Source organism: Malaclemys terrapin, chromosome 11, assembly GCF_027887155.1.
Source record: "Malaclemys terrapin pileata isolate rMalTer1 chromosome 11, rMalTer1.hap1, whole genome shotgun sequence".
Taxonomy (NCBI): Eukaryota; Metazoa; Chordata; order Testudines; family Emydidae; genus Malaclemys; species Malaclemys terrapin.
In genome coordinates this window covers 30,052,135-30,076,551 of record NC_071515.1, presented here as the reverse complement: position 1 = coordinate 30,076,551, position 24,417 = coordinate 30,052,135, and the positions used below count along the sequence as shown (strand labels likewise).

The following is a 24,417-nucleotide window of genomic DNA, read 5'->3' as shown; positions in this document are numbered from 1 at the left end:
ATCTTTTGAGGGTCAACCACCAATACTCTGATGCACAGAAGTTCTGCAAATAACCTATTTCTGACATAATGCTCAGTTTACATGCATGAAATCAAACAAAGCCTAAGTGTGCAAACTAACTAAACTAAGCACTATTTATAGCACCATGTAAATATTGTAGGCCTAATTTGCTTCTCACACCAATCTTACATGATTGTACAGTAACTCCATTTTCTTTAGTGCTGCTGTTACTGATTTACTAGTGTAAATGAGAAGTCAATCAGGCCCTACCTATTTAACTTATCATGAACCCATATTTAGAAGACAACATTATTTAAAAGCAGAAACAACAATGGTTTAATCAGCTTGAGCTGATAAATTTAATAGTTTTGCAGGTTTTTATTACAATCAGTAATAATTGTGTAGCACCTCATCCTAAATTTCTGGCTCAAGAAAAACTCCTGCTGAATGCAATCAAGTATTTTCTGGGTAGGAATTAAAGGAATGGGCCCTTAAATTAGTAAAATTAATTATTGAGGGTTGTGCATACATAACATTTGGATATGCCTTTCAGATTAGCGTCCCAAGGCAAGGGGAGAAAGAAAGCAGACAACGATTACTTTAATATATAGGGACATATTATGCCCTGGCTTACAACACGTATAACGCCATGAAAGCAAGTGGGTTTGCACAAGGGTGTGAATGAGGGCAGAAATTGTCTTATGCAGACATTTAATTGGACTTTATCATGAGATTTCTGCTGATTCCAAGTGTAGGCTGTCTTAAAATGTTTAAAGAATGGCTGGCTCCAGCAATTACACGGCTTTCTACTTTCTCATCTTGGGTTCTTCTTTGGCTCCAGTGGTTGAAGCTTGCAGTTTTTGTACTGAAGCTCCTAAGTTTGAGCCCTATTTGATTAGCTCTGTGGCTTTGGACCATAAGGGAGCTGTAGGAGGCTTCCATCAACCCCCCCTTCTGCGCTATACATGAGTCATAAGGCTACTGTGGGTCAGGATTTGGCATAATGAAACTTCACTCTGTAAAGTCTAAGATTCAGATCAACATCCACTGCTACAGTTAGAAATAGCACTAACAAAGAGGCCAATAATCAGCATCTGAGGATGCTGGGGGTCACTGATAATTATGTGTTGAAAGTCAAATTTTCTGGGAAATGAGGCTGAAAAGATCTGTCTGTTATTGATATGTGAATTTAATGGGTTGGAAGGAAACAAGAAATATATTCCTCATGCGTCTCCATAGTGAAAGCACACAGGCTAAAATCCTGGCCCCACTGCAGTCAATGGCAAAGCTCACATTGACTTCAATAGATCAGGATTTCACCCATAGCACCTGTGTCAAGAATGGCCAAGGGTATGTCACGCGATGGATGCTCCTTCATTTGGCAGTAGAAACATAGTTTTAAATGTTGATGTGGAAATGACCAATGTAGTTTAGTATAGCTGTATTTCCATTGTTGTTTAAACAGTTTTTCCTACCTGTTAAATATGCTGAACTTTACCAATACTTCTTGGTTTGATTCCTTTGTATGTTTTATTGTTTTGTTTTTCTAGACTACTAGAACTCCTCTCAATAATAATGTTGTCAAAGGCCAAAAGGGAGAGCCGGTAAGTGATATCAGATTCTTCAAATACATTTAAAATCACAAAGGGCCAAATCCTGCTAAGTGCTGTGTGTCTCATGCAAGCTGGTGAGAAACCTCAACTCACATTGATGTCTTCATCATGGAGGATTGGGCCCTAAGATTATTGGACTCAGTTGGCCAAAATCTGCTCATAATGTAAATTCAGGATAATCCCATTTGCTTCAGCAGAGTTACTCCGGATTTATACCAGTAAAACAGAGAGGAGAAAGGAAAATTTGGCCCAAGGTGTATATAAATTTGTAATCTTTTTAAGAAAGTTTCTGCACAGTAGAAAGAATCCTTCTGTGCTTCATTAACAGTGTCCTTTTTATACTGAACTGTCAATCTATTTTTGAATATTTCCAGTGTGTACAAGCCAGTCACTTACAATCAGGCTCAACAGGCAAAGATGTTTTTCCTTGTATGTATTTTTGTACTTCCTCTTCTCTACTTATTTGAACTGTAAACTTTATTCATATTTAATAGAAAAAAAATCTCTTTTACAATATGCACTATCATATGGGGCCAGATTTTACATCTGTTAACTTCGGCATGGGCAGGATTTGGTCTGTGATGCGGCAGATAGCAACATATTAAAAGACAAATACAAATATTAACTCTTGTCTATTTTGAACTTTCTAGGGTTCTCCTGGAACTCATGGATCACCTGGCTCCCCGGGACACCCAGGCAGTCCCGGCTCTCCTGGCCAGCCTGGGGTCTGTCAGTCATGTCCCTCTATAAATGGAGGAGTAAGTCATAATTATTACATTTAGCTCTGAAGGTGTTGCTTATAAGCTCTAAGGGTGAAACTGTCATCCGCCCTACATGTAGGGTGGAATATACTTATTCCAATGTTCACCCTACCTGTGTCATATGGGTCTCTGTGCAGCAGGAAGGCTAGCCTGAGTAGGGCTGATACTTCTGTTCTGACATGATGGGCTCTACAGGGTAGGGAGTGGAAAAATCTTGATTCTTCCTCCTACCCTCAAAACACCAGCCAGCAGAGATGAGCTGGCACTGTTAGCCCAAAACAGATTAACTATGGTCTACACCAGGGGTCTCAAACTCAATTTACCTTAAGGCCAGGGCCAGTCCTCAATTCTTCCCAGCGGGCCAATAATGTCACTCAAGCTGCCCAGAACCCACCCACCCCCAAAACTCCCCCCCCCCAAAACTCCACAGGGAGGGGCGGGCAGACATGTGGAGCGAACAGGCAGACACCGCTCAGCTCCACTGTACTGCTGTGGCCCCGGGCCATTTTAAATCGCCTGTGGGGGGAGCGCCCAGGAGCGGCAGGTGGAGCCAAGGGAGAGACCTGGCTCCAAAACTGCTGGAGCCCCGCGGACCTCATTGGGGAGGTTCGTGGGCCGCAGATGGCCCGCAGGCCACAAGTTTGAGACCCCTGGTATACACAGGTCAGAAGATGGGCTGTCTGTAGATACCCCCCGCCCCCGCATCTATCATTGGGTGATTTATTAAGACAGAGACAGAATAAGATGTAACACACAAATATTTATTATGCCACTAGTCAGTAAACTAGACAAGGATCCCCCCTTCAGACAATAAACAACATAAGCAAGACACACTCAGTTGCTAACAGTTACCAGAGCATGAAGCTCAGAGTCCTTAAACCCCCTTAACCTATGGATGTAAAACAGAGGAAAACTACAAAACTATTACAATACCATATACTGAAGACAGGGACACAATGATAAAAACTCAGGATACCAACAGGGATAGTGGTGAAAATCAGGGGCACTGGACACCAAACAGGAACTCAGGAACTGGGTATTCTTCTCCCTCTAGATAGGTCCTCTGGGCAGGTCTTCTCCCTCTTAGGCAGATCTTCTCCCTCAGATAGGTCTTCGGTGCTTGCCCACGCAGTCTCTGCTTGACCTCATAGTCCAGTGCAAGTATGCGCTCACTAATGTGTGTAGCATTTGAGTGCAAGTATGTTAATAGAAACCAAGAATCCAAAATCCTATGAGTCCTGGTCCCTCTGGGGCTCCTGGCAGCCAGCTGAACTGTATGGGACACTGGCTGCCACTCAGATGGACAGCCCTGAGTGACAGGCCTGCCACTCACTAAATAACCTGCGGTTGCTAGGCAGATTATGGCTGTCACATGACTCTAACTGCCCTGACCTTTTCCCGCCTTAATTTGAAAAAGGCTGAAAGGGCACTAAATCATCTGAAGAGAAGGGTATCCAAGATGAAGTCTTAGCTGTCCTTTTACAAATCCAGGATGGACATTACATAATACAGGTCAGAAACAGATTTTACCTAACATTTCCCCTCCTTGAAGATGTTATTGATTTCAAATAACTGTCTTCACACCTGTATTGCTCAAGCGACAGGTACTCTGGAGAATCTAGACTTGTTAGCTATCTTTCTAAGCTTTAACTTTACCCTTCCTATCACCATGAAAACAAGGATAAGGGTAAGACCTTGAATAATCAAAATAACCAGAAAAGGATGCAGCAAAATTTGAACTTTTTACCACTCTTTTTAACACTCGCTCAATCTGTGCAGTGGAGTGATGCACTGATATCAGTAAACTCTTGCCCTCCTTTTCCAGGTCTTTTACTAAGGCTTCTAATTCTGGATGCTGTATTAATTGCTGTAGTGCATCAATGTTGACCCCTATGTTCATAGGATCAACAGTTGATAGTCTTTAGTGATGGTTTGCACATTTAACTTCTCAGATGTAAATATAGCGTTGCATCCTTGTACAACAAGTGCAAAACATAGACAGAGATTCACATTTGGATAATTTTCAACAGGGTAAAAGAAGTTCACAAGGAACTTCCTACAAAAACTTCTTATACGCAAACAATTACTGTTGATCACAACGACCTGAGACTGGTTGTCTTGATGGGGTTCCAGATTATAATGACACTTGCCCTGATCGCTATTATGGCAGATATGGGGTCCTTGATAGACCTCTGTGAAACATATATATCCGTGTTCCTCCTTCCAGACACATGCATCTAGATTGACAAAGTGATATTCCTCTTGCTCTCTGAGTGCCCACGTAGGGATATCGATGGGTGTCATTATGGTATTATTATTCCCAAGGGGATCAGAGGATATACCCAATTAGTGCTGGCATTAGCAATAGTTCAGACGTGAGCTGTGATTTCTCTTGAGTCTGGATTATAAACAAAATCCAGCTTCCTTTGACCTCTATGGAAAAGTCTCCTATTGACTTCAGTGGGGTTGGACTAGGCCAATAGAGATGTGGTTTCAAGAGGAAACTTGGGAACAAGATCAAAAGGAGTGACCCGTGCTCTGGTAAGATGTTACCTGATAACTTGCCTGGGGATAAGAGAAGAGAGAATGGAGAAAGGCAGTTGGTTTCCTCAGATCAGGCAGATCTATAGTACAGTACAGGGTCAGCTGTATAGGCAGCTAAAGTAATTCTGATCACCAGGCTGGGCGCAAAGAAAGATGCTACAAGGGCTTCCATTTGGGATGACTTTTGAAACATGTGCAGAATTGTAATTGTTAGAACATTGCTAAACAGCGTATATAAATGAGTTATTTCCATATGAAGTGTGTATATTGCCTGATTTGATTTATAATGGACTCTCTTGTTTTAATATTTCTGTTGCAGAGTTTTTCCCCTCAGTATGACTCCTATGATACCAAGGCTGGTTCTGGACCATATCCACTGGTTCCTGTAAGATAGTAACCTTTTCTCTTTCCCTTTTTTAAGAGCACTTTTTCCTTTTGTAGATTGTATCTTGGAAATGTATGCCTTTCCTATTAAACAAATAAGGTTATATATTGAATTGCTGACTGCAAATGGAATAAGGTTTAAGGCAGAGTTTGTCCTGGAAGTATCATTCTAGGATAACTCCAAATGTATAGATTATATGAAACTGCATTGTTGCTTCATCCTTTACCATTTTTTCTCTTCATCTCTCCATCCCATTTCTGGATCTGCACTCTCTATCCTTCCTCCCAATTGTTTCTCTCTCACACAATACCTCTTCCCTTATTTTCATCTCTTCTCCTTTCTATATTCTCCTCACCTTTGTTCCCTGCCTCTTCCATTTTCTACCTCTCATTATTCTTCCCCTAACTGCTTTTCTCTCCTCCACCCTGAATGCTTTTATCTCTCCCTTCCCTTTCTTCTTTCCGACAGCATTCAAGACCATTCATGCTCAATATAATCCTCTATCCCAGTTTGTATCTCCACAGTTCAAATATTGCTCTATGGCAAACCAATATATTCCTTTTATTGTCTTCCTTTCGTCCCAGATGCAACCAGAGCATCCTACTGTGTTCTTTGTTATCCACAGCGCTTCAGACTATGCACTAAGGATGCTGAATCTGCCCATTAGGCCTGGCACAAACTTTTCAATATTTATTTTATTAGATCAAACACATATTGGATGAAACAATCACATGCATGAGTTACTTCCTTCATAAAGTTCATCTAGAAAACATATCTTCTTAATTTTCTTTTTATGTACTAGGTTTGTAAGGTCATTCATCACAGCTAACATGGAGTGTCCTTACAACAGTGATATTCCATTGATAGATACAAGTGCCTTCTGACAGAGTCATGGAATACTGTGCAATCTCTAATGGACATTGTGAACTATTATCTGAAATTGGTTGCTGCTTCATTAGCTACAATCATTATTTCCTAGTCTACATAAGAAGGATTGTATGTCACATGGTGTACCAGATGAAAGCAGCACCAAAGAAACATGTTATTTCTCTGGGTTCCATCAGATCATCGTATTGAATGAATGGTAGACTTCTTTTTACTGAACTGCACTTCATTATTTTCTCAGTTTTGTTTTCTCTCATTTGTTTCTACCTCACTCATTCATTTATTCATTCATTTGCAGTTCCTTACAGATTTTACTAACAGCTTATCATATCATCTACATTCTGCTACTTGGCTTCCTAACGTGAGATGTGCTGAACCACAGAGATAACAGAGATATACTATAGTTCAACAAACATGGTTTCTACACTGTATTTTGGCATTTATATTAAAGAACTTATATTTCTTATATATGGTTCACTGGACAAGGGACATGTTTTTAACCTGATTGAATAGCCTACATCAGGGGTCGGCAACCTGTGGCACCCGTGCCAAAGGCGGGACGTGCGCTGATTTTTAGTGGCACTCTGTTGCCAGTCTGGGGTCCAAGCCACCGGCCCTGTGCCAGCTGGGGTCCTGGCCACCGGCCCCGCTCAGCCTACTGCCGGCCTGGGATACCAGCCGCCGTCCCCACTCACCTCACTGCACTATTTAGATACTTTAGATACAATAATAGTTTAATTATATAATATAGACTTTTAGAAAGAGACCTTCTAAAAACATTAAAATGTATTACTGGCACGCGAACCTTAAATTACAGTGAATAAATGAAGACTTGGCACCCCACTTCTGAAAGGTTGCCGACCCCTGGCCTACATCCTTTGCTATCTGTTTTTGCCATACTGTGTCCTGTCAAATTGTTTTACACTGCATCATAGAATAAACTGATGTGATGTGAATAACAGACACATCTAAATATGCTATTCTGTATGTATTATAAATCTCAACAGCATTTGATTTTTGTTTTACTAAATTCTTGCTGTTAATTCAGGTAAATACCTAATCCAAATATTTGGAAAGGGTAATGGACTTATCTTTATTGCAAATATATTTTCCTTATAGGTGGTTAACCATGACTGGTATTTCATTATCCACACATCTCTCCACCATTGTTATTACTATGTCCTTTCACTGCATGTTTGTTGGTCTTTTAACTGTACATGTCAATTTCTCCTCATTGGCTTTCATTTCCCTTACATAACTGTTCTCTTACTGTTTCTCTGAACCAACCATATTTTACAGCTAAACAATTCCCATTTATTCACAGTTTGGAGACAATGCTAACAAGCAAATGTCATTCTTAACTATGGATTTATTTCCTCAGTGTGTACTTTGAAAAATAACATGTTTTGTTCAGTTTGTAGCCACACATGGATGCAGGACCAGTCCAATTTCCTTTCATCTTAAATTAGTTCTAATAATCATACATGTAATGATACGAGCAAGTAGACTGACACAGTTCAAAGACACTAGGTATACTTTATGATTGAGACACAACTACTACTGCAATTTTCTTTATCAAATCTGGACAAATATGTGAAATAGTATTTATAGTGGTTGGATTAATCTACTGTAGTGAAAATGAAGTTGATGTGAAATATATTTCCTGTGTTGTAAATCATGGAATATTACCTGTTCTGTGAAATATATTATCTATGCTGTAAGTCATAGAACATATTTCCTCTGCTGTGAAATATATCATCTATTCTTTACATCATGGAATATTTTTCCTCTGCTATATAATATAGAATATATTTCCTATGCTATGGAGTATATTACTTCTGTTATAACTCAGATACGCCCACTGTATTGACTCTACCACATCAACTAAAGCTTAACTGAAGAAAATTTTTTATTTGAACAACTGAATGCAGGTCTAGCAAAACTTACAGTTTTTTCCTCATGTTGCTGCATGCTTCCTTGTTTGTTGCTACTTAACTTATAGGTATTTAACATGCAGTATTAACATACTTGTAATTTTCTGGGACTAATTTTGCTGTCACTTGCACCAGTTTAAATCTGAAATAACTCCACTGAGTTCACAAGAGTTATTTCATACGAAGAGCAGAATGTAGTCCACTATGTCCTTTGACTACCCCAGATGTCATTTAATTTTTATGGTGTAGTATTGTACCACTTAAGAAAATCAGTGCATTGGCTAACATTCATAAATCCCTGCCAAGTGTCAGAAATATAAATTAAACAGTTAGAAGTCCGAAGAGGTGTACAGGGCATAAACCTTTTCACAGCATGAAGGTTATGTTGCCAAAGCACATCCTGCCCTAATGGATTGTACATGTGCATGTAATACCAAGCATACAGAGAGAAGAAATTAGCATCTAACAAATGCTGATTTTACTCTCAAATTAGTTATAGAAATCCAAAAGTAGCACAGGTAGAATAACCTGCAGGTTTACTGGCACCATTTGGCTCCACCATACTGGGGTCTGGGGTTAGGAGCCCTCTTGCACATAACTGTGTCCAGACTAATAGAACTCATTTGCACTGAGGAGATGAGGTGCTTGGGTCCATTAAGGAAGCTGATACTCTTTTACCCTAGGAATATTCCTTGCAGCAGATTTATGAAATGTCCTTGGTACTTGCCTTAGAGCAAGTGGTTTATCCTTCATTTTAGCTGGACAAAAGGCAATATAACAACATCCTTTTGGGGTTTAAATGTCTAGAGGAAAGAAATATTAACCTGGAGTAAAGGGGTGGAATCAAAAGGACCCCCTTCTGAATCAGCTTAGGCAGAGCCTGTATTGTGTGACTGCAGTATGCCACTGCAAAACACCAAACAAATTTGATTTAAGTCTTTCCTGGAGAGATTGTAAATGCTGGCGATTATGAGCCACAATCAAAATACACGGCACAGTCATACAATGAAAGTACATTCTCTTTCTGCTGGGTTTCTCTAAGATACTAAGATTAAAATTTATTACAGTTCTCTCATTACTGATAGGAAATTTTCCACCATCTCTACTATATTTCATTTCAGACTTCTGCTCTACAGCAATAGGCACTTATACTGAATTGTCTTTTATTGTCATTCCTGCCTATGGTTATGATCCTAATAACGATTATAAATAGATTTTGATTTAACTACTATTTTTATATATACATTTTAGCCTGTTCCAGGAATGCCCGGCCCACCTGGCCTGCCTGGCCCACCTGGTCAACCAGGCTCACCCGTAAGTAAAATTCAGTCTTGCTATGTACATCTTATCCCCTGAAATATACAGCCCCTGTTCTCTCTCCTTGAATTTGGGCACGTTTTCGACCAACAAATCTAGATGCTGAGAATTTTATGACTATGTTGTGTTCTTTTATTGGTCTGTAATATAACCTCAGGAACAAATGACTCAATATCAGATTCTGCCCTTACTTAGGCCCTATGCATTCCCACTGAAATCAGTGTAATTATATGGCATGTAAGTCGACATAGACTATGATCCCTAACGATGCTTAAATTCTAATTTTACTTCTGATTCACTGATAATGCGCCAGTCTCTTAATTCATACATAAATTTAACAGTCCTAGTCATCTAAAGTGAATCTGGAAATTCCAGTGCATGTACAGCAATATGCTATGAGCTTTGGGTTTTTTAATGTGGATTTCCATTTAGTGGAGTAGTTTCAATCCATATTGCACAATTGATCATTTGATCCTGTCAGTTTGCTTCCCTCTGGGTTGTTCAGTAATTGTTCTGGGTGAATTATTTATTATGATTATGAGGGTATTGCAATATGTAGCAACCTCCTGGGGAAAAAAACAGTGATTTCTCAGCTGTGTTCTTCTACATATCAGGGTGGTCATGGATACCAAGGTTCCCCTGGTGAGCCTGGACAACCTGGCCCTTCTGTAAGTATCACTTTACATTACTATGCACTTAAAAGTCATGTTCTTGCAAGCTGTCCAAAGACATATGCTCACCTTGCCTGAGTAAGGACATTAGGATTGATCCCTTAAGAAATGAATGGTAGAAGGAATATAGTCTATGCAACTTTATTTGTTCAACCTTTTAAACAAAGAAACAAGTCACACCAGACTTTTCAGTAGAATGTTAATAATCCATATGAATGCATGTAGGAAAAATTACTACACTTTGGGTCTGATCCAAAGCCCATTGAAGTCAATGGTAATCCTTCCATTGACTTCAATGGGATTTGGATCAGGCTTTACGAAAGGAAGACCTGCAGAGAAGCAATTCGCTATGTACATATTCATTATGGACCAAATTCAGTTCTATGGTGCACTAACCATTAGGGATGAGCAATATTTGATGCAAACCATTTTTGCTCACGAAAATAGAGACAATTTTGGAAACCCTTAGAACAATTAAATCCATTGCAAATTCTCCTTTTCATTGCTGATCAAATTCCTCTCCTATTTGGTTGAGGTTTATCCATTAGTTCACACATTCAGATACAAATCTCTCATTTCATTCCTGTGGGCTCACAAAAGTGACTGGAACTTGATTAAACAATCTATGACATTTAGCTAGTTACTGCTTTTCATAGGCCTACCACAAATAGTAACAGGAAGAATATATCTGTGATGCATTTAACATTTATGGAATAGTTTAAACCCACATCAGCTGAATACTAGATAGGACAAAAACCTAGGCAGGGTTGAATAGAGGTCTAAAAATAGTGATTGCATACATGGTGATGTTGGTAAATCCTCTTAGCTGTGTTGATTTCAATGGAACTATGCCAAATTACACGCCCAATAATCCTTTTAATCCCTAGAAGTGAAAGTCCCCCTGCTCCAGTCAGAGCGGGCATTAAGCAGTAAACTATGTGAGGGTTTAGGGATGGAATTAACCCTGCTATCTATGTGTTGCCTGTGTAGCTGCAATGCATTCCCTCCTTGGCCACTGTTCCAACTCATGGGCATCAGGTTTCTGATTCCTGGATCTACATAGTCACAAACTTATGACCCACTAGTCCAATTCTGCCCTGTTTTGAAACCCTTCTGCACTGGCTTATTTGGAGCCATAGAGAGACCCACTCTGTGGAGTGCAGTTAGTCAAATGCCCCTTTGTCCACCCCTGTCACATGGGCCAGACCTCCCCACTGGGTGGATTTAACCCTGAATGACTACCCACTGTATTTACCAAACCTGTGTATTGCAGCTGTGCGAATAGTTCATGACTTTTTAATACAATTTTTATTTGTACATGATGGAATGAAATTCATCTTTATTTTGTTTTCAGGGACCTCCAGGACCCCCAGGATTACTAGGCCCAGCAGGTCCCCCAGGAAAAGATGTAAGTTCAATGTTACAGTATGTAATGGAGGAGGATCAAAATTACTGCATAGTGTTATTAAAGCAGTGTCTATTGGTACCACTCTGTTTAAGTATCTTCAGGCTATCACATGGAATCCCCTGATTTGTACATTTCATAATATGTCTGTAAAAATTTGCTCTCAATTAAAACTTGGTATGAAATGTCTCCTTTCCAGAGGAGTTGTGACAATCTCCGGCCCCTTATTACACATATCGTAAATAATACGTAGGCACCATAAGTGAGGTCAGGACTGAGTGGCTGATTTGGCAGTTGCTCTAAATTACTTTGCATTGGCCAGTTTTAGTTGTAAACCATAGTTTAGTTTACTATTTGTGGGTTAACAACTTGGAGTGGCTGTGCTTCTATTGTAGTTCCAAGCTTTTATGTTTGTTTGGGGGGGGGGAGTTGATCATTTCCCCAGAGTGTGCTAAGGAGATACATTGATTTTTTTTTCTAGATCCCAATATGCAGTCCTTCATATTTGTCATCTCTATTTTATGCAAAGATCTTACATACTTGACACCTGGCACTGAACTCATTAAGGGCCTGATCCATAGCCCAGTGCAGTCAATGGATGACTCCCATTAAGTTTAATGAGGTTTGGATCAGGCCATAAATAGACAGGCAGTGATAAAGATAGGATAGAACCTACTTTTGATATGTGCCTGAAATCTTGTTCTGAGCCACATTAACTTTGAATCTTTGGGAAATGGGTTCTATGGTCATGAAAGACCAGGTGTTGGCTCACAGCACCAGATAGATTATTTTGCATGGCTATCGTACAGAGAGACACAATCAGTCAATAAAAGTCTTTGTCCCTTTTGACTGTTTCTCTATGTGTGGTAAATATCAGAGGCATCATGAGGCTTCTGTGATGCCACCATTTCTACAAAGAATAGTGTGGCTAAGACTGGAACTTACTCCTTGTTCATCAAAACATTTGATGAGAATGGATCATGAACTGTGACGGGCTTCTAAGGTAAAGACAAAATTGTGCTATGAGATAGATTTCACCCTGGCATAAACTGATGTGACCCCCTCCACCCATTGATGTCAATGAGAGTTGCAGCAGCTTATTCCAAGGTCTGTTTAGTCCTGTATTACTAGTTCTTTGCCAGAAACTGAAGTAGTAACAGAGCAAAACCGTTTATTCTGTCCATAGGGAGAATCTGGAAGACCAGGCAGAACTGGTGAGCGTGGATTACCTGGACCAGCGGTAAGAAAGAGCCCCCGAGAGAGCTCTTCTGAATGAAAAACCAACTTGTTATTGATTTTGCATTTTGTTAACAATACCACCAGACTGACTATGCTACTTAATATATATTAGTTTATGTGCTTCATTACTCCGCCATATTTGTAATTTACATAGTCTTTTATGCTTATATGTTTAGGGCCACAAAGGACCCCCTGGTATGCCTGGATTCAATGGAATGAAAGGTCACAGAGTAAGTATTATTGTAAGAGTATTTTTGAGTGAAATACTCCAACTGAATCATTATGCAACAGGCACAAGCACTCCCCTTTGCAGAACTTTTGGAAAGTTCAGATCTGAACTTCACAACTGGCTCTTCTCTCAGTAATGGGCTTTTTGAAAATCTAAAGCCCTGGCCATGAACACCCTACACTTAGGGAAAGTTCTGATCTGGTTCAAAATGTGCCCCTTTGTCCCATCTCTGCTTATTTAGATTTACCATTGAGTTACCATTAATACTGACGACAAATAAATTACCTGGAATGTATTCTTAACTACGAGCCAAATTTTGATCCCCATATTTACATTGTTGAGCAGTTACCCACATGAGCAGTCCTAGTGAAATCAATGGGACTATTCGTGGCACTAAATTCTCACTTATGTAGTAAGGAGTTCACGGTCTATTGCTAATCATGCACTGATCACCTTTTGCATTTTTATGTTTCTGTAACATTTTACAACAGGAGTCATTAAAGCTATTTTGATTTTCTGGTGTATTACTATTTAAACAAATATAAGCCATTTTCCTACAATGTAAGATTTGTTGTTAGCTTTTCAGGTTAAAAAAAAAAAGGATGCACTTGAAGTTCAGTATTGATCAAGGATTATCAGGGTTTCAAAGTACAAATGAAATGTATGTTATTTTTGGTTCCCTTAGGGCTTTGATGGAAGAGATGGCGCCAAAGGTGATAGTGGTGCACCTGGTCTGAAGGTAAAGTGACTTTGTTGCAACCTCTAGAAAGTATGTAATTTTACTCTGAATCAATAACATAACTGTATTTTGCATATTTGCTTCTGTAAAACCACTTACGCTTTTTAAGTCCTGGCTGATCATGTCCATATAAATAATCAGTTACTCTAGGGGAGTCTGTTGTCTGCAATTGCAGCATATCTCATCTGATTTTATAACAGTAACAGACAGAAAAGATGGAGATTCCCATGACTGAAGAGTATGTTCAACTTTATTACTTTAAATAGATGCTTTACTGATACACTTCAGGCCCAGTTCACCTCTGTGTTACACCAGCTTAATGCCAGAGTAACTCAATTGATATTAATGGAATTACAGCCATGTAGAACTGAAGTAACACAATGATGGATTGGGCCCCAAGCCTTTCTGTTTTAATATTTTGTGCCTGAGGTTGTTGAGACTTCTCAATCCCCACTGACTTCAGTAGAATTTGAAGAAACTGAATACCTCACAGAAGATGTTTAGCTTCTCAGAGGATTGGGACCTTGCTTGTTACTGTGTGTCATCCCTACAAGAGATTACTAATGAAATATGGTAATAAAGGTTAATTCTGTCAAAACCTGATATTCTCTTTATATAACAGGGTGAAAATGGTCTTCCTGGAGCAAATGGATCACCTGGGCCAATGGTAATTTTTTTCATTATCATTTAATTAGAAGTTACTGTAACTGATACTTTTTCTGCTTAGTATTTCTTACTATCTTCAGCTCTCTTCTGACTTTATTCCTTAAGAGCTTGATCCTGCCACCCTTTACACACACTGAGTACTACTTACCCATGCAGACAGCTCCATTGAAACATTTCTAAGCAAAATAGTTTTCTTCTTGTTGTTTGTTACATGGTGTCTTTGAAAATCTGTTGTCCAAATTAATAATTGTATGTTCTTTAGGGTCCAAGAGGTCAACCTGGTGAAAGGGGAAGACCAGGATCTCCTGGTTCCGCTGTAAGTAATTGGAACAAAACTACAGGATTGCTATTATTTCTGTTGCATGACCCAACAGGTGCACATCATGCTTCATAGACACACAAAATAAAAGCTCCCTGACTCACAGAGTTTACAGTCTACATTAGATGTAGTGCAGCAAATAGTGTATAGGAGGATATGGCAGAATATATAGTTTCTGCAAAATCGTCATGAAAATTTCCAGCCAAAGATCAAAGGTTGTAGTAAAGGGCATACAGATTTGCTACAGGCAATGTGTCCTTAACAAGTTCTTCTTTATATTGTATGCTAATATATTATACTTTGAGGGTATAAGTTCAGCCAACAGGGTGGGCAGGATGGAGTAGAGGTCAGCATTGGAAGACTAACTAAACAAAGTGACTGCTGTGGAGAAGAGTGAGACTGTGGTGTCCCAGCTTGGACTACAAGGGGAGGTCATAATTAACGCCAGCTAATGCAAACAAGTCTCAACCTAAAATATAACAGAACAGGGACTGTTTATGCTAGTGCACAATGTACTGAGCAATGAAGATGTCTGATACATCTACAGCAGAGGTAACAGGCTTTAAATCATTGTTAGTTCTTTTGTGCCACATTTTATCCTTTCTCTGTGTTTGTAAGCTATAGTCATTCTAGAATGCATGACATTTATTGCTGTCTTATTTATTTAATCTAAAGTACAGCTCACACACATTATGTTTTGCTCTATTAAGCATGATTGCTATGCATTAAAGAATTACTGGTGTCTAATAACATATTTCCTTGTATACCACTATCTTCTTATTACAGCAAAGTGCATGTACAATTGATAGGCACCTTTTGGATATTAGTATTACTACTACTACTACTATTGTTATTTAACATAGTAGGCACCCATACCTGAGGAATTGTGTGTGCCATAATAAAATATATAGGAATGTATGGACATGCAGAAACATGGTTTGAAAGTCAATATCGTTGTCCAATATCAAAATCCGTGGCTTTTCAGCCCCAAAGAGAATGTATAGTATGTGATTATGTTGTATTCTTTTGGTAGGGCGCCCGTGGTAATGATGGTACTCCGGGAACATCTGGACAACCTGTAAGAAACTTTATTGTTTTCCCTTAACTATTGTATTGCTTAACTATTTTTCTCTTGCCCATGTGCTTGATGGGCTACAATGCCACCCATTAATTGGACATGGTTTGCCTTATGAATAGTGTCTTAGGCAATTATAATTTTCAATAACTTTACGCTTGCTATTATGATTGAAACAAAAAACCTTTATTTTTGATGAAGAATAAAAAGAAAATAAGAGAAATCATGATCTTGTAAATCAAAAGGATGTGTATGTATATCCAAGCTTTTCTCTAATTATTTACTGACAAAGATAATGGAAACTCTTTATATGGGCCAAATTTTGAATGATTTCATCATATAAGTCACTCAGCCCTAGCGCTAGACCATGATGTGAAGCTGTCTAGAGTAGCTCATGAGCAAGAGTGCCAACCTCAGGGCAGACTATCAAGGAACAAGACACAAACCCCAAACTGGTTGTATGTTCTATAATTAGATTTCATCAACCAAGTAACAAGTGTGAACGCCTGTCTATCTTGCCTTTGTGATAGATTGACCCTTACACCTAAAATCACAACAATATTCTGAAAAAAGAACAGGAGTACTTGTGGCACCTTAGAGACTAACAAATTTATTAGAGCATAAGCTTTCGTGGGCTACAACCCACTTCTTCTATATGCATCCGAAGAAGTGGGCTGTAGTCCACGAAAGCTTATGCTCTAATAAATTTGTTAGTCTCTAAGGTGCCACAAGTACTTCTGTTCTTTTTGAGGATACAGACTAACACTGCTGCTACCCTGAAACCTAACAATATTCTGGATACTCCCAGTCCCAAAGGACCAGCCATTTACTCCAGGTCAATTGTACCTCAGATCTCAAACCAAAGACAATGCTTGTAGCCAGTGCTATAATACTAACTAAAGAGTTATTAACTAAGAAAAAGAAATAAGATAGTTATTTACAAGGTTAAAGCAGGTAAACAGACACACACAAATAAGATACAGTCTTAGGTTCCAAAAGATAATAGTAGCTGCTATAATATGCAAGCTCTATATGTCCTTTATGGCTAGCACAAGCCAAGCAGTTGGTGATCCCTTGCTTATGCTTAGAAACATTGCCCTCTCCAAATTCCCAGCAGCATCATGATATAGTTCCTTTTTGTCAGGCATTTTTATTCCCTTCCCCCAGAGTTCAAGCTGATGGGATGAGTTCACACGCAAGCTCCCTCTTCATGAATGTGGGGGAGAACAATCAACAAAGTCTTTATCCTTTGATGCTTCACAATGGCTCATTTGGTTTCAATGGGCCATATAAACCATGAGTTAGCCCAACTCATATAAACCATAAGGTAGCCCAACATTTTTATTTTTCCAACTACTTAGAAACTGTAATAGTAGCAGCCATATTCTCCTCTTTTCCCTCTCACATGCTTTCATTCAAGTGATCTGTTAAAATATTTTGTGCAATATCATCTCGATAGTCATACTTTTCAAATTGAAATTATTCAGTTACAAAAACATCCACATCTGATTGAAAATGTACGTTGAATAAGGGTAACTAAAGTACAGGTGTGATATTTTAAAAACAGCCACATTTCATCTTCTAGAGTATGACTCATATTTCTTGATATTTTGCCAGATGTTTCTTTTTTCACGACAGAAAAAAACTCTCACAGTCAGGTTTATTTTCAAATTAAGTTTCATTCCATATGACCTTCACCTCTTGTAATAATAACTTTGCCTTCTTCATTTAAGGGTCCCCCTGGCCCTCCCGGAACTGCAGGATTTCCAGGCTCTTCAGGTGCTAAGGTATCTATTTGAAGATCTATTTCACCATATGGCATATGCCTCACTGTCAGGCCGCTATCACATTTCTTGGAGGTCTATAGCTGATGTATTTTCATACACAGAATTAGGCAAATCATGCTCACTTCACTCTCACAAGCACTCCCATTGCAACCAATGCATGTGAATGCTATGAGGATTTGTCCCCAGGCCTGGAACATCTCTCACTTCTGCATATGTTTTGGAAGTTTCTCCAGGATATTTTCATGCTGACCTCTAGGCACATTTACAATACAAGTAATAAAATAATCCAGTAGTACTACTTATTTTGTGTGTCACCCACTCTAATGTGAAGCTCACCCCTGTGCACCTCACTGTCCTTGTAACTGTTGATTTATTTACCCTTCTCCTTTTCTAGCCCTTCTTCTCTGGAGCGTCTCTCTGCTCCTCCATGTTAAATATACAAATTATGTGCTCTTTTTTATTTCTTTTCTTATGTTAAAAGGACTAAATTGCAGTCTTGTTCCTCTAAGGAATACTGTAAGGTGCAGGATGGGGCTTTGGCAACTAGGTAAAGGTACTCTGATGCATTCTACCTGCATAGGAAAGAGGCAGACACAATGCCTTATAGTGTATGAGGCAGAATGTGCTTTCTATCACTCTTTAGAACTGCATGAGACAATATGCAGTATTTCAGCAAGTGCTGCCCAGCACATATTGCCAAGTTCTAGCTCGCTGTGTTCCCTTGGATCAGTTACCTGCCCCTTTGCTGAGGATAGGCTAGTGTCAGCATTCTGCCTGGGTCCGGCAAAGGTTCACTGGCTGAGGAAGAGGTAATGAGGCTAAAATGTTAATATTATCCATTGGGAGCAATACTAGAGTGAGTTCAATTTGCTCTCATACCATCTTCTTCATAGGGTGAAGCTGGTGCTCCTGGTTCCCCAGGCTCTGATGGTACCCCTGGACAAAGAGGAGAACCTGGTCCACAAGGTCATGCTGGTGCAGCTGGTTCTCCTGTAAGTAACAAACATCACATAAGTCCTTGGAAATGTTGTGCTGGTTATACAAACATATTGTTATGATTACTGCCATACAAATTGAGGTTTGCAAAGTGCTATGGAATTTTTGGTTTTAAGTACAATGTTATAGCATTGATTAATCATTTCTTCTTTCCAGGGCAATCCTGGAAGAGATGGAAACCCAGGTGGTAAAGGTGAAACGGTAAGTATCCCACCAAATTGTCATTTTTTGCTATGTTATTGGTTGGGGTTACAGTTTTGATTATGCAGTATTCAGTAATGCCATGCTTTATTCATATTAGTGTCCTTCAATCCCACACAGGGCCCTGCTGGTATTCCTGGTGCTCCTGGGTTGAGTGGAGCCCGTGGCCCTCCTGGTCCGGCAGGTATTAATGGAATTCCCGGACAAAGAGGCACGCCAGTGAGTCACCAACATTCTTTTCATTACTAAGAGAAAACAAGGGGATAAATTCCCTGTCACCTACAACAGTGCAAACCCATGAACACCAGTGGGGTTGCACAGGTATACAGGGAGTCCTCAGACATATGACACAATTCGTTCCTCAGAATTGCATTGTATGTCAAAACATTGTAAGTCAAAAACACTTTTCCCATAGGAATCAATGGTAGGAAGGGGGGATTGATTCCTGAACCAAGGCTTGATACACTGTTTTCACCACAATAACCCAGTTTTTTGTACTAAATGAATTATAGATTAATAATGTTGCAACATCAATGTATTTACTGTGCACTGTATTTTGTAAACACCATTCAAATAAACACATAAACTTAAATATGCTGCTCAGAATGCCGGCAACACAGGCTCAGAAAGCCAGGGCGAACGGCACACATGCTGACCCTCAGCCAATCACTGATCAATTTCTGATTGGCTGAGCCCAGAGCCGGGAGCCAATCAAAACAAGCGACAACCCTACCTGGCAACAACCTACCCTCCTGACTCAAAGCCAATCAGAAGCGACCTTTTTCAGCTCCATACCACTATAATGCAACCAGGAAGTGATTTCAAGCAAACTTTATGCAAATTGAGCATCCTACGGGCGAAACAGGCAGTCAATTGAAAAGTGATGTAAGTGGCATCCGATGTAACTCAGGCGTAAGTCCGAGGACTCCCTGTATGTGACAGAAGAATGTGGCTTAGGGAGTTCTGTTAGAAGCCTTCAGACATTTCCCATATATTTGAACTTGCCTAGTCAATTCTGCCATCCCTTTGCTATTGTCTATTATAATTATCCAACCAACAAAACAGAAAAACCACAGCAAAGCAAGAACTTTGGTAATAATAATATATTGCAAAGCCATAGTAAAATGACTGATTTTTGTCCACCATAAATATTCCAAGTATTGAACCTTATTGACATAGTTATATCTCACTTTGGGTTGTAGAAGGTTGTATCTGGATGGCTACTCAGATTTAGACTCACCCCATTCATCCATTTCTAATTGTTACATATAAAAAATTTCATCTTTTTTATTTCTGAATTTCCTTGGGGCTGCCCCTTATGAAACCTACTCATAGTGTGTAAAATAATTATTCTTGTATTAACATTGAAATTAACGTGCCATGTCCTGACAGAATTACTTCATAATTCCTCAAACCTTATTAATGCAAATTTCCATTGGCATCAAGCAAAACTGACATCAAACTCCCAGTGATACAAAAACAAAATGAAACCTAGGGTTTGACCCAATGGAAGCACTCACCTGAGTACGGGTATACAGGATCATCTCTTTTATAGAGAGGATGTATAACCAGCTCCAGTAGGAGTCTTCCACTTCTGTTTCACTCCTGTGAACAGATAAACCATAAAAATGAGCTGACAATTTAAATGCTGAGAGATATATTTCTTATTATTATTGTTATTTAACAAACCTACTGAAATATTCTGGTATGTAGAAGTGGTAATGGAAGTGTGTTCTGTTTAGGGTGAACCTGGTAAGAACGGTGCAAAAGGAGAGCCAGGCGCACGAGGAGAGCGTGTAAGTGATTTTCTAAATATTTTGATTTCTTTAATGCATCATCATGTTTTACAAGCTTATTAATAACAGGCCAAATACAGTCCTTACCCCAGCCAAAACTTCCATTGAACTCAGCGAGAGTTTTGACTCCACACAATATGTTTTCACTTGTTATATCACTTTGTCACTAGGGTGAAAATGGTCCTCCAGGTGCTAATGGTCCTCCTGGTGAAGAAGGCAAAAAGGGTGCTAATGGTGAGCCAGGCACAAATGGGTTACCTGGAACACCAGGAGAAAGGGTAAGCCACTCCAAGTCACCACACTGGGTAGTTAAATCATATGTCACATACCATGTACCAAAATCTGGGATTCAAACTTTGAGGAAAGTCTGAATCTAGATAGATATTGAACCAAACTTCCAGATGTGAACATCCTACATATTGGAAAAATTCAGATGCAGATCCTAATCTAGATCTGCTCTGCATAGCTTGGGTCTTTCCTTACTTTATAATACATTAAAGTTATTCTTCTTTTGATAGCTAGAGGGTTATTAATCTTGAAAAACTGGTGTTGCTACCCAAGATTTTGAACCGAATAAGAACACAAGAGAACAAAAAAGTATAGTATAACATGTATGAAAGACTCCAAAGACAATCCATCTACAATTTCTAGAATGACACTCCATCAATTAAATTGAATTCCAGCAGATCAAATGAACATGACAAAGTTTTAGCCCTTGAAAGTGAAATTAAGGCTGATTCATCCATATTCAGGATAATTAGCTGATTCTTCTGCCAACAGGCTTTTAAAAATGAGATGCTACTGGTTTGTATAGAGTTTTATCATGGATTAATTATTGAAATAAATTGTTCCAGCATCAACAAAGACAGCCCACCTAAAACAAATTAGAATTGAGATTGATTCAATTTTATATTCACTAACTTTGAAAGTATTTTGGAAAGTTGTGAGGAAATCAAAGATGCACAGTGAACAAAATAAGAGGAGGTTGAATGCATGAGTGAACTGCAAATGGAAGGTTGTCTTAAAACAATGCAGACAATAGTAACTAATGTCATCAAAACATTGCAACCAAGAGGCCTTCTTAAAGAATGATAGAGAAGGAAAATCATTTTTCAAGGCTGAAATATGTTAATTTTTTACCATGAATTTAAGGAAATCCTAAAGAATAGGGCCTATACCAACTTAGAGGACTCCCTTTGACTTCAGTGGACGTTGGATTAGACCCAAAGTGCACTGTGCATACAGAAAAAGGATCTTGAATCTGTACAGCCAGGATGGAATGTCATCTCCATCTATCTCCTTCACTGAATATCACTAAAATATGAGTAAATGTGGTTGGTTGAGAAGCATCAAAGTTTGTTATTACAACATTTAAAAATATTTGGATCTATTTGTGTGAACAGAACGTTGCACACAATCTTTCAAGAAACCAGAAGATGTTTTTGATTGTCTCTGTTACATAGGTAGACTTTGCCTGTTATTTGATCCACAGGACTAAAATGTCTGCTCTCTTGCTTGGCAGGGTACCCCAGGTTCCCGAGGCATGCCCGGTAGTAATGGACTTCCAGGAGAAAAGGTACATGCTTTCCCAATTTCATAAAATCCGTTATAATAATAATCATTTAAATAGCTTTATTTACTTATTGTGAATGTCCAATGTCCTTTTTAAAAAAAATTAAGGGTCCTGCTGGCGAACGTGGTAGTCCAGGCACTGCAGGTCCAAGAGGAGCTCCAGGAGAATCTGGACGTGATGGTGTCCCTGGTCTTCCAGGAATGAGAGTAAGAGAGAACATTCTTTTAATGTGTTATTAAGATAATTTGATGATGATCTTTATTACAGGTGTCTGAGCTGGTTTGATACAGCAACCAGGGCCAAAGCTCCAGTGGGATATCAAACCTTTTTTGAGATTTTCAGTCCATGTCAATATCTATTTTATGTATTTAATTACTGGTAATTATATTTAATTGTACACCCTGTGCACTTTGTGGCTGTGGTTAAAAATGGAACTAAAAGTGCAAAAAATACTTCAAGGATGCTCCTTCTTATGGGATTTCCAACCCAGGTGTTGAAGCCCAAGAGAATTAAACAATCTGAATAAATTTTGGATAAGTATTCAGACTTCTAGGTGCGTAGCTAAACCCCTGAACCTTCAACTGTTTGCCACCATATCTGAATTTCAATTAGTTCAAAATCCTTTCAGTACATTTTGGTGATTTTCAAAGCAAAGAGTTAAATCCTTTCCTCAGTGCATTAGGGAGTGTCTGAAGTTGAGTATTGCATACTTAGGGTTGTAGTAGCCTCCAAAGCTGCCCTCGTGCCCTTCCACAGAAGTGTATTTGGTCAGTGGACCATATAATACCAAATCAACCAGCACTGACCTGCCCCACTCCCACAACATATCTTCACAGTTGGGAGCAGGAAGACTATATGAAGCTGCACTCCGTAGGATGCAGGAGGTACCAAACTGCTCAGGTTACAGCATGGCTCTTATAGGATTTGACTTTATATAAACTTCCATTGGATAATTTTATATTTAATCTAATTTTATATAAAATATAAAATTTGAACATTATTTTTTCTGTTACGAAGCCTTTAGTATTTGCAAAAAAAAATGCAAATGTGCTGTTTGGTCTTTGGCATATAATATGTGATGTCCACAGACTCAATCAGATAGAAGTTATAAGGCATTAGCCATAAAAAGCAGAAAAGTACAATTTGCTGTACTGAGAATTAGTGGGTACTGGTGACCAATATTTGTAAGTTCGAAAGTCAGCAACCAGTGATTTTCCATACAGGCTTATGAGTTATTACATTTTACACACAGTAAAATAGTTTTTATTGGAAATCAATGTGACTTTCAGACATATAATGTGACACATCAAATATTTGGTAAACTGAAGAGCAAAGCCAAAGTTACTAAGAAAGTGCTATTAAATGTAGTTGTTTGTAAACAATAGGGACTTAATGAAAATGCTTTCATTGCCTACTTTAATTTTAGAGTATGATGATTGCTTTTTTAGTGCCTAAAGCAACTTTGTTCCCTCTATCGAATATCATAGAATGGGCTGAATCCCTACTAAATGAATTATTGATCAGCTAGTCCCTTGTAAATCCAATGGATTTCTTTAGTGAGCCTGAAATGGGTTTGTAAAACTAACTGTAAATAATGGTGTCTCTATAGAATGTAATCTAACATTAGTTTTTTCACTAAAAATTAAAGTACTTTTTCTTCAAATGCAGGGTTTGACAGGAAGTCCAGGAAGCCCAGGCCATGATGGCAAACCCGGCCCTCCAGTATGTACATGGCACAAATATTATATGATAGTACTCTCACTGGGCTTGCCTTTGATCTCACTTAACACCATTATCACTCCGTTGGAGTCCTGGTGTGAAATGTAGGTGAGATCAGAAACAAGTTCATTAGTTGTATTCTGTGTTAATTTTACAGTGACCAATTATTCCGTATCTTTTTCATTGTAACCGCACTGTCCAAACCTTGTTATTTAACATTACTATAAACACTGACTCCTCTTCCATGGGAGTTTAAGCACAATTTAAAAAAATCATAAAAGTATATTTCAAATGAAAAGTTAGCCAAAAATAACAGTCTTTGCTCACCTTTTAATTCTTTCATTTGATTTTTTTAACGTTTCTCTATTGTTTACATAATCATTTGTTTCTTCTAATGGTCACTATCTCTCTCATGCATCAGGGTAATCAGGGAGAATCTGGCCGACCTGGCCCTCCAGGCCCATCAGGTCCACGAGGTCAACCAGGAGTGATGGGTTTCCCAGGTCCTAAGGGTAATGAGGTTAGTGTAATTCCTTGACTCAAAAAACATATACTTAATGGGC

General features: G+C 38.9%; 1 protein-coding gene across 1 annotated transcript in view; it reads left to right on the top strand.

Moving 5' to 3' along the window:
- The window catches only part of COL3A1 (collagen type III alpha 1 chain), a 70,756-nt gene that overhangs the window by 24,422 nt on the left and 21,917 nt on the right, over positions 1–24,417 (top strand). The window contains exons 3-24 of the mRNA XM_054043307.1: positions 1,551–1,604; positions 2,264–2,371; positions 5,238–5,303; positions 9,374–9,436; positions 10,054–10,107; positions 11,465–11,518; positions 12,702–12,755; positions 12,931–12,984; positions 13,669–13,722; positions 14,345–14,389; positions 14,651–14,704; positions 15,741–15,785; positions 17,516–17,569; positions 18,463–18,561; positions 18,722–18,766; positions 18,887–18,985; positions 20,509–20,562; positions 20,733–20,840; positions 22,085–22,138; positions 22,243–22,341; positions 23,804–23,857; positions 24,276–24,374. Of these exons, the coding sequence (XP_053899282.1) occupies positions 1,551–1,604; positions 2,264–2,371; positions 5,238–5,303; positions 9,374–9,436; positions 10,054–10,107; positions 11,465–11,518; positions 12,702–12,755; positions 12,931–12,984; positions 13,669–13,722; positions 14,345–14,389; positions 14,651–14,704; positions 15,741–15,785; positions 17,516–17,569; positions 18,463–18,561; positions 18,722–18,766; positions 18,887–18,985; positions 20,509–20,562; positions 20,733–20,840; positions 22,085–22,138; positions 22,243–22,341; positions 23,804–23,857; positions 24,276–24,374 (1,470 nt within the window). The remainder of the gene's footprint in view (positions 1–1,550; positions 1,605–2,263; positions 2,372–5,237; positions 5,304–9,373; positions 9,437–10,053; positions 10,108–11,464; positions 11,519–12,701; positions 12,756–12,930; positions 12,985–13,668; positions 13,723–14,344; positions 14,390–14,650; positions 14,705–15,740; positions 15,786–17,515; positions 17,570–18,462; positions 18,562–18,721; positions 18,767–18,886; positions 18,986–20,508; positions 20,563–20,732; positions 20,841–22,084; positions 22,139–22,242; positions 22,342–23,803; positions 23,858–24,275; positions 24,375–24,417) is intronic.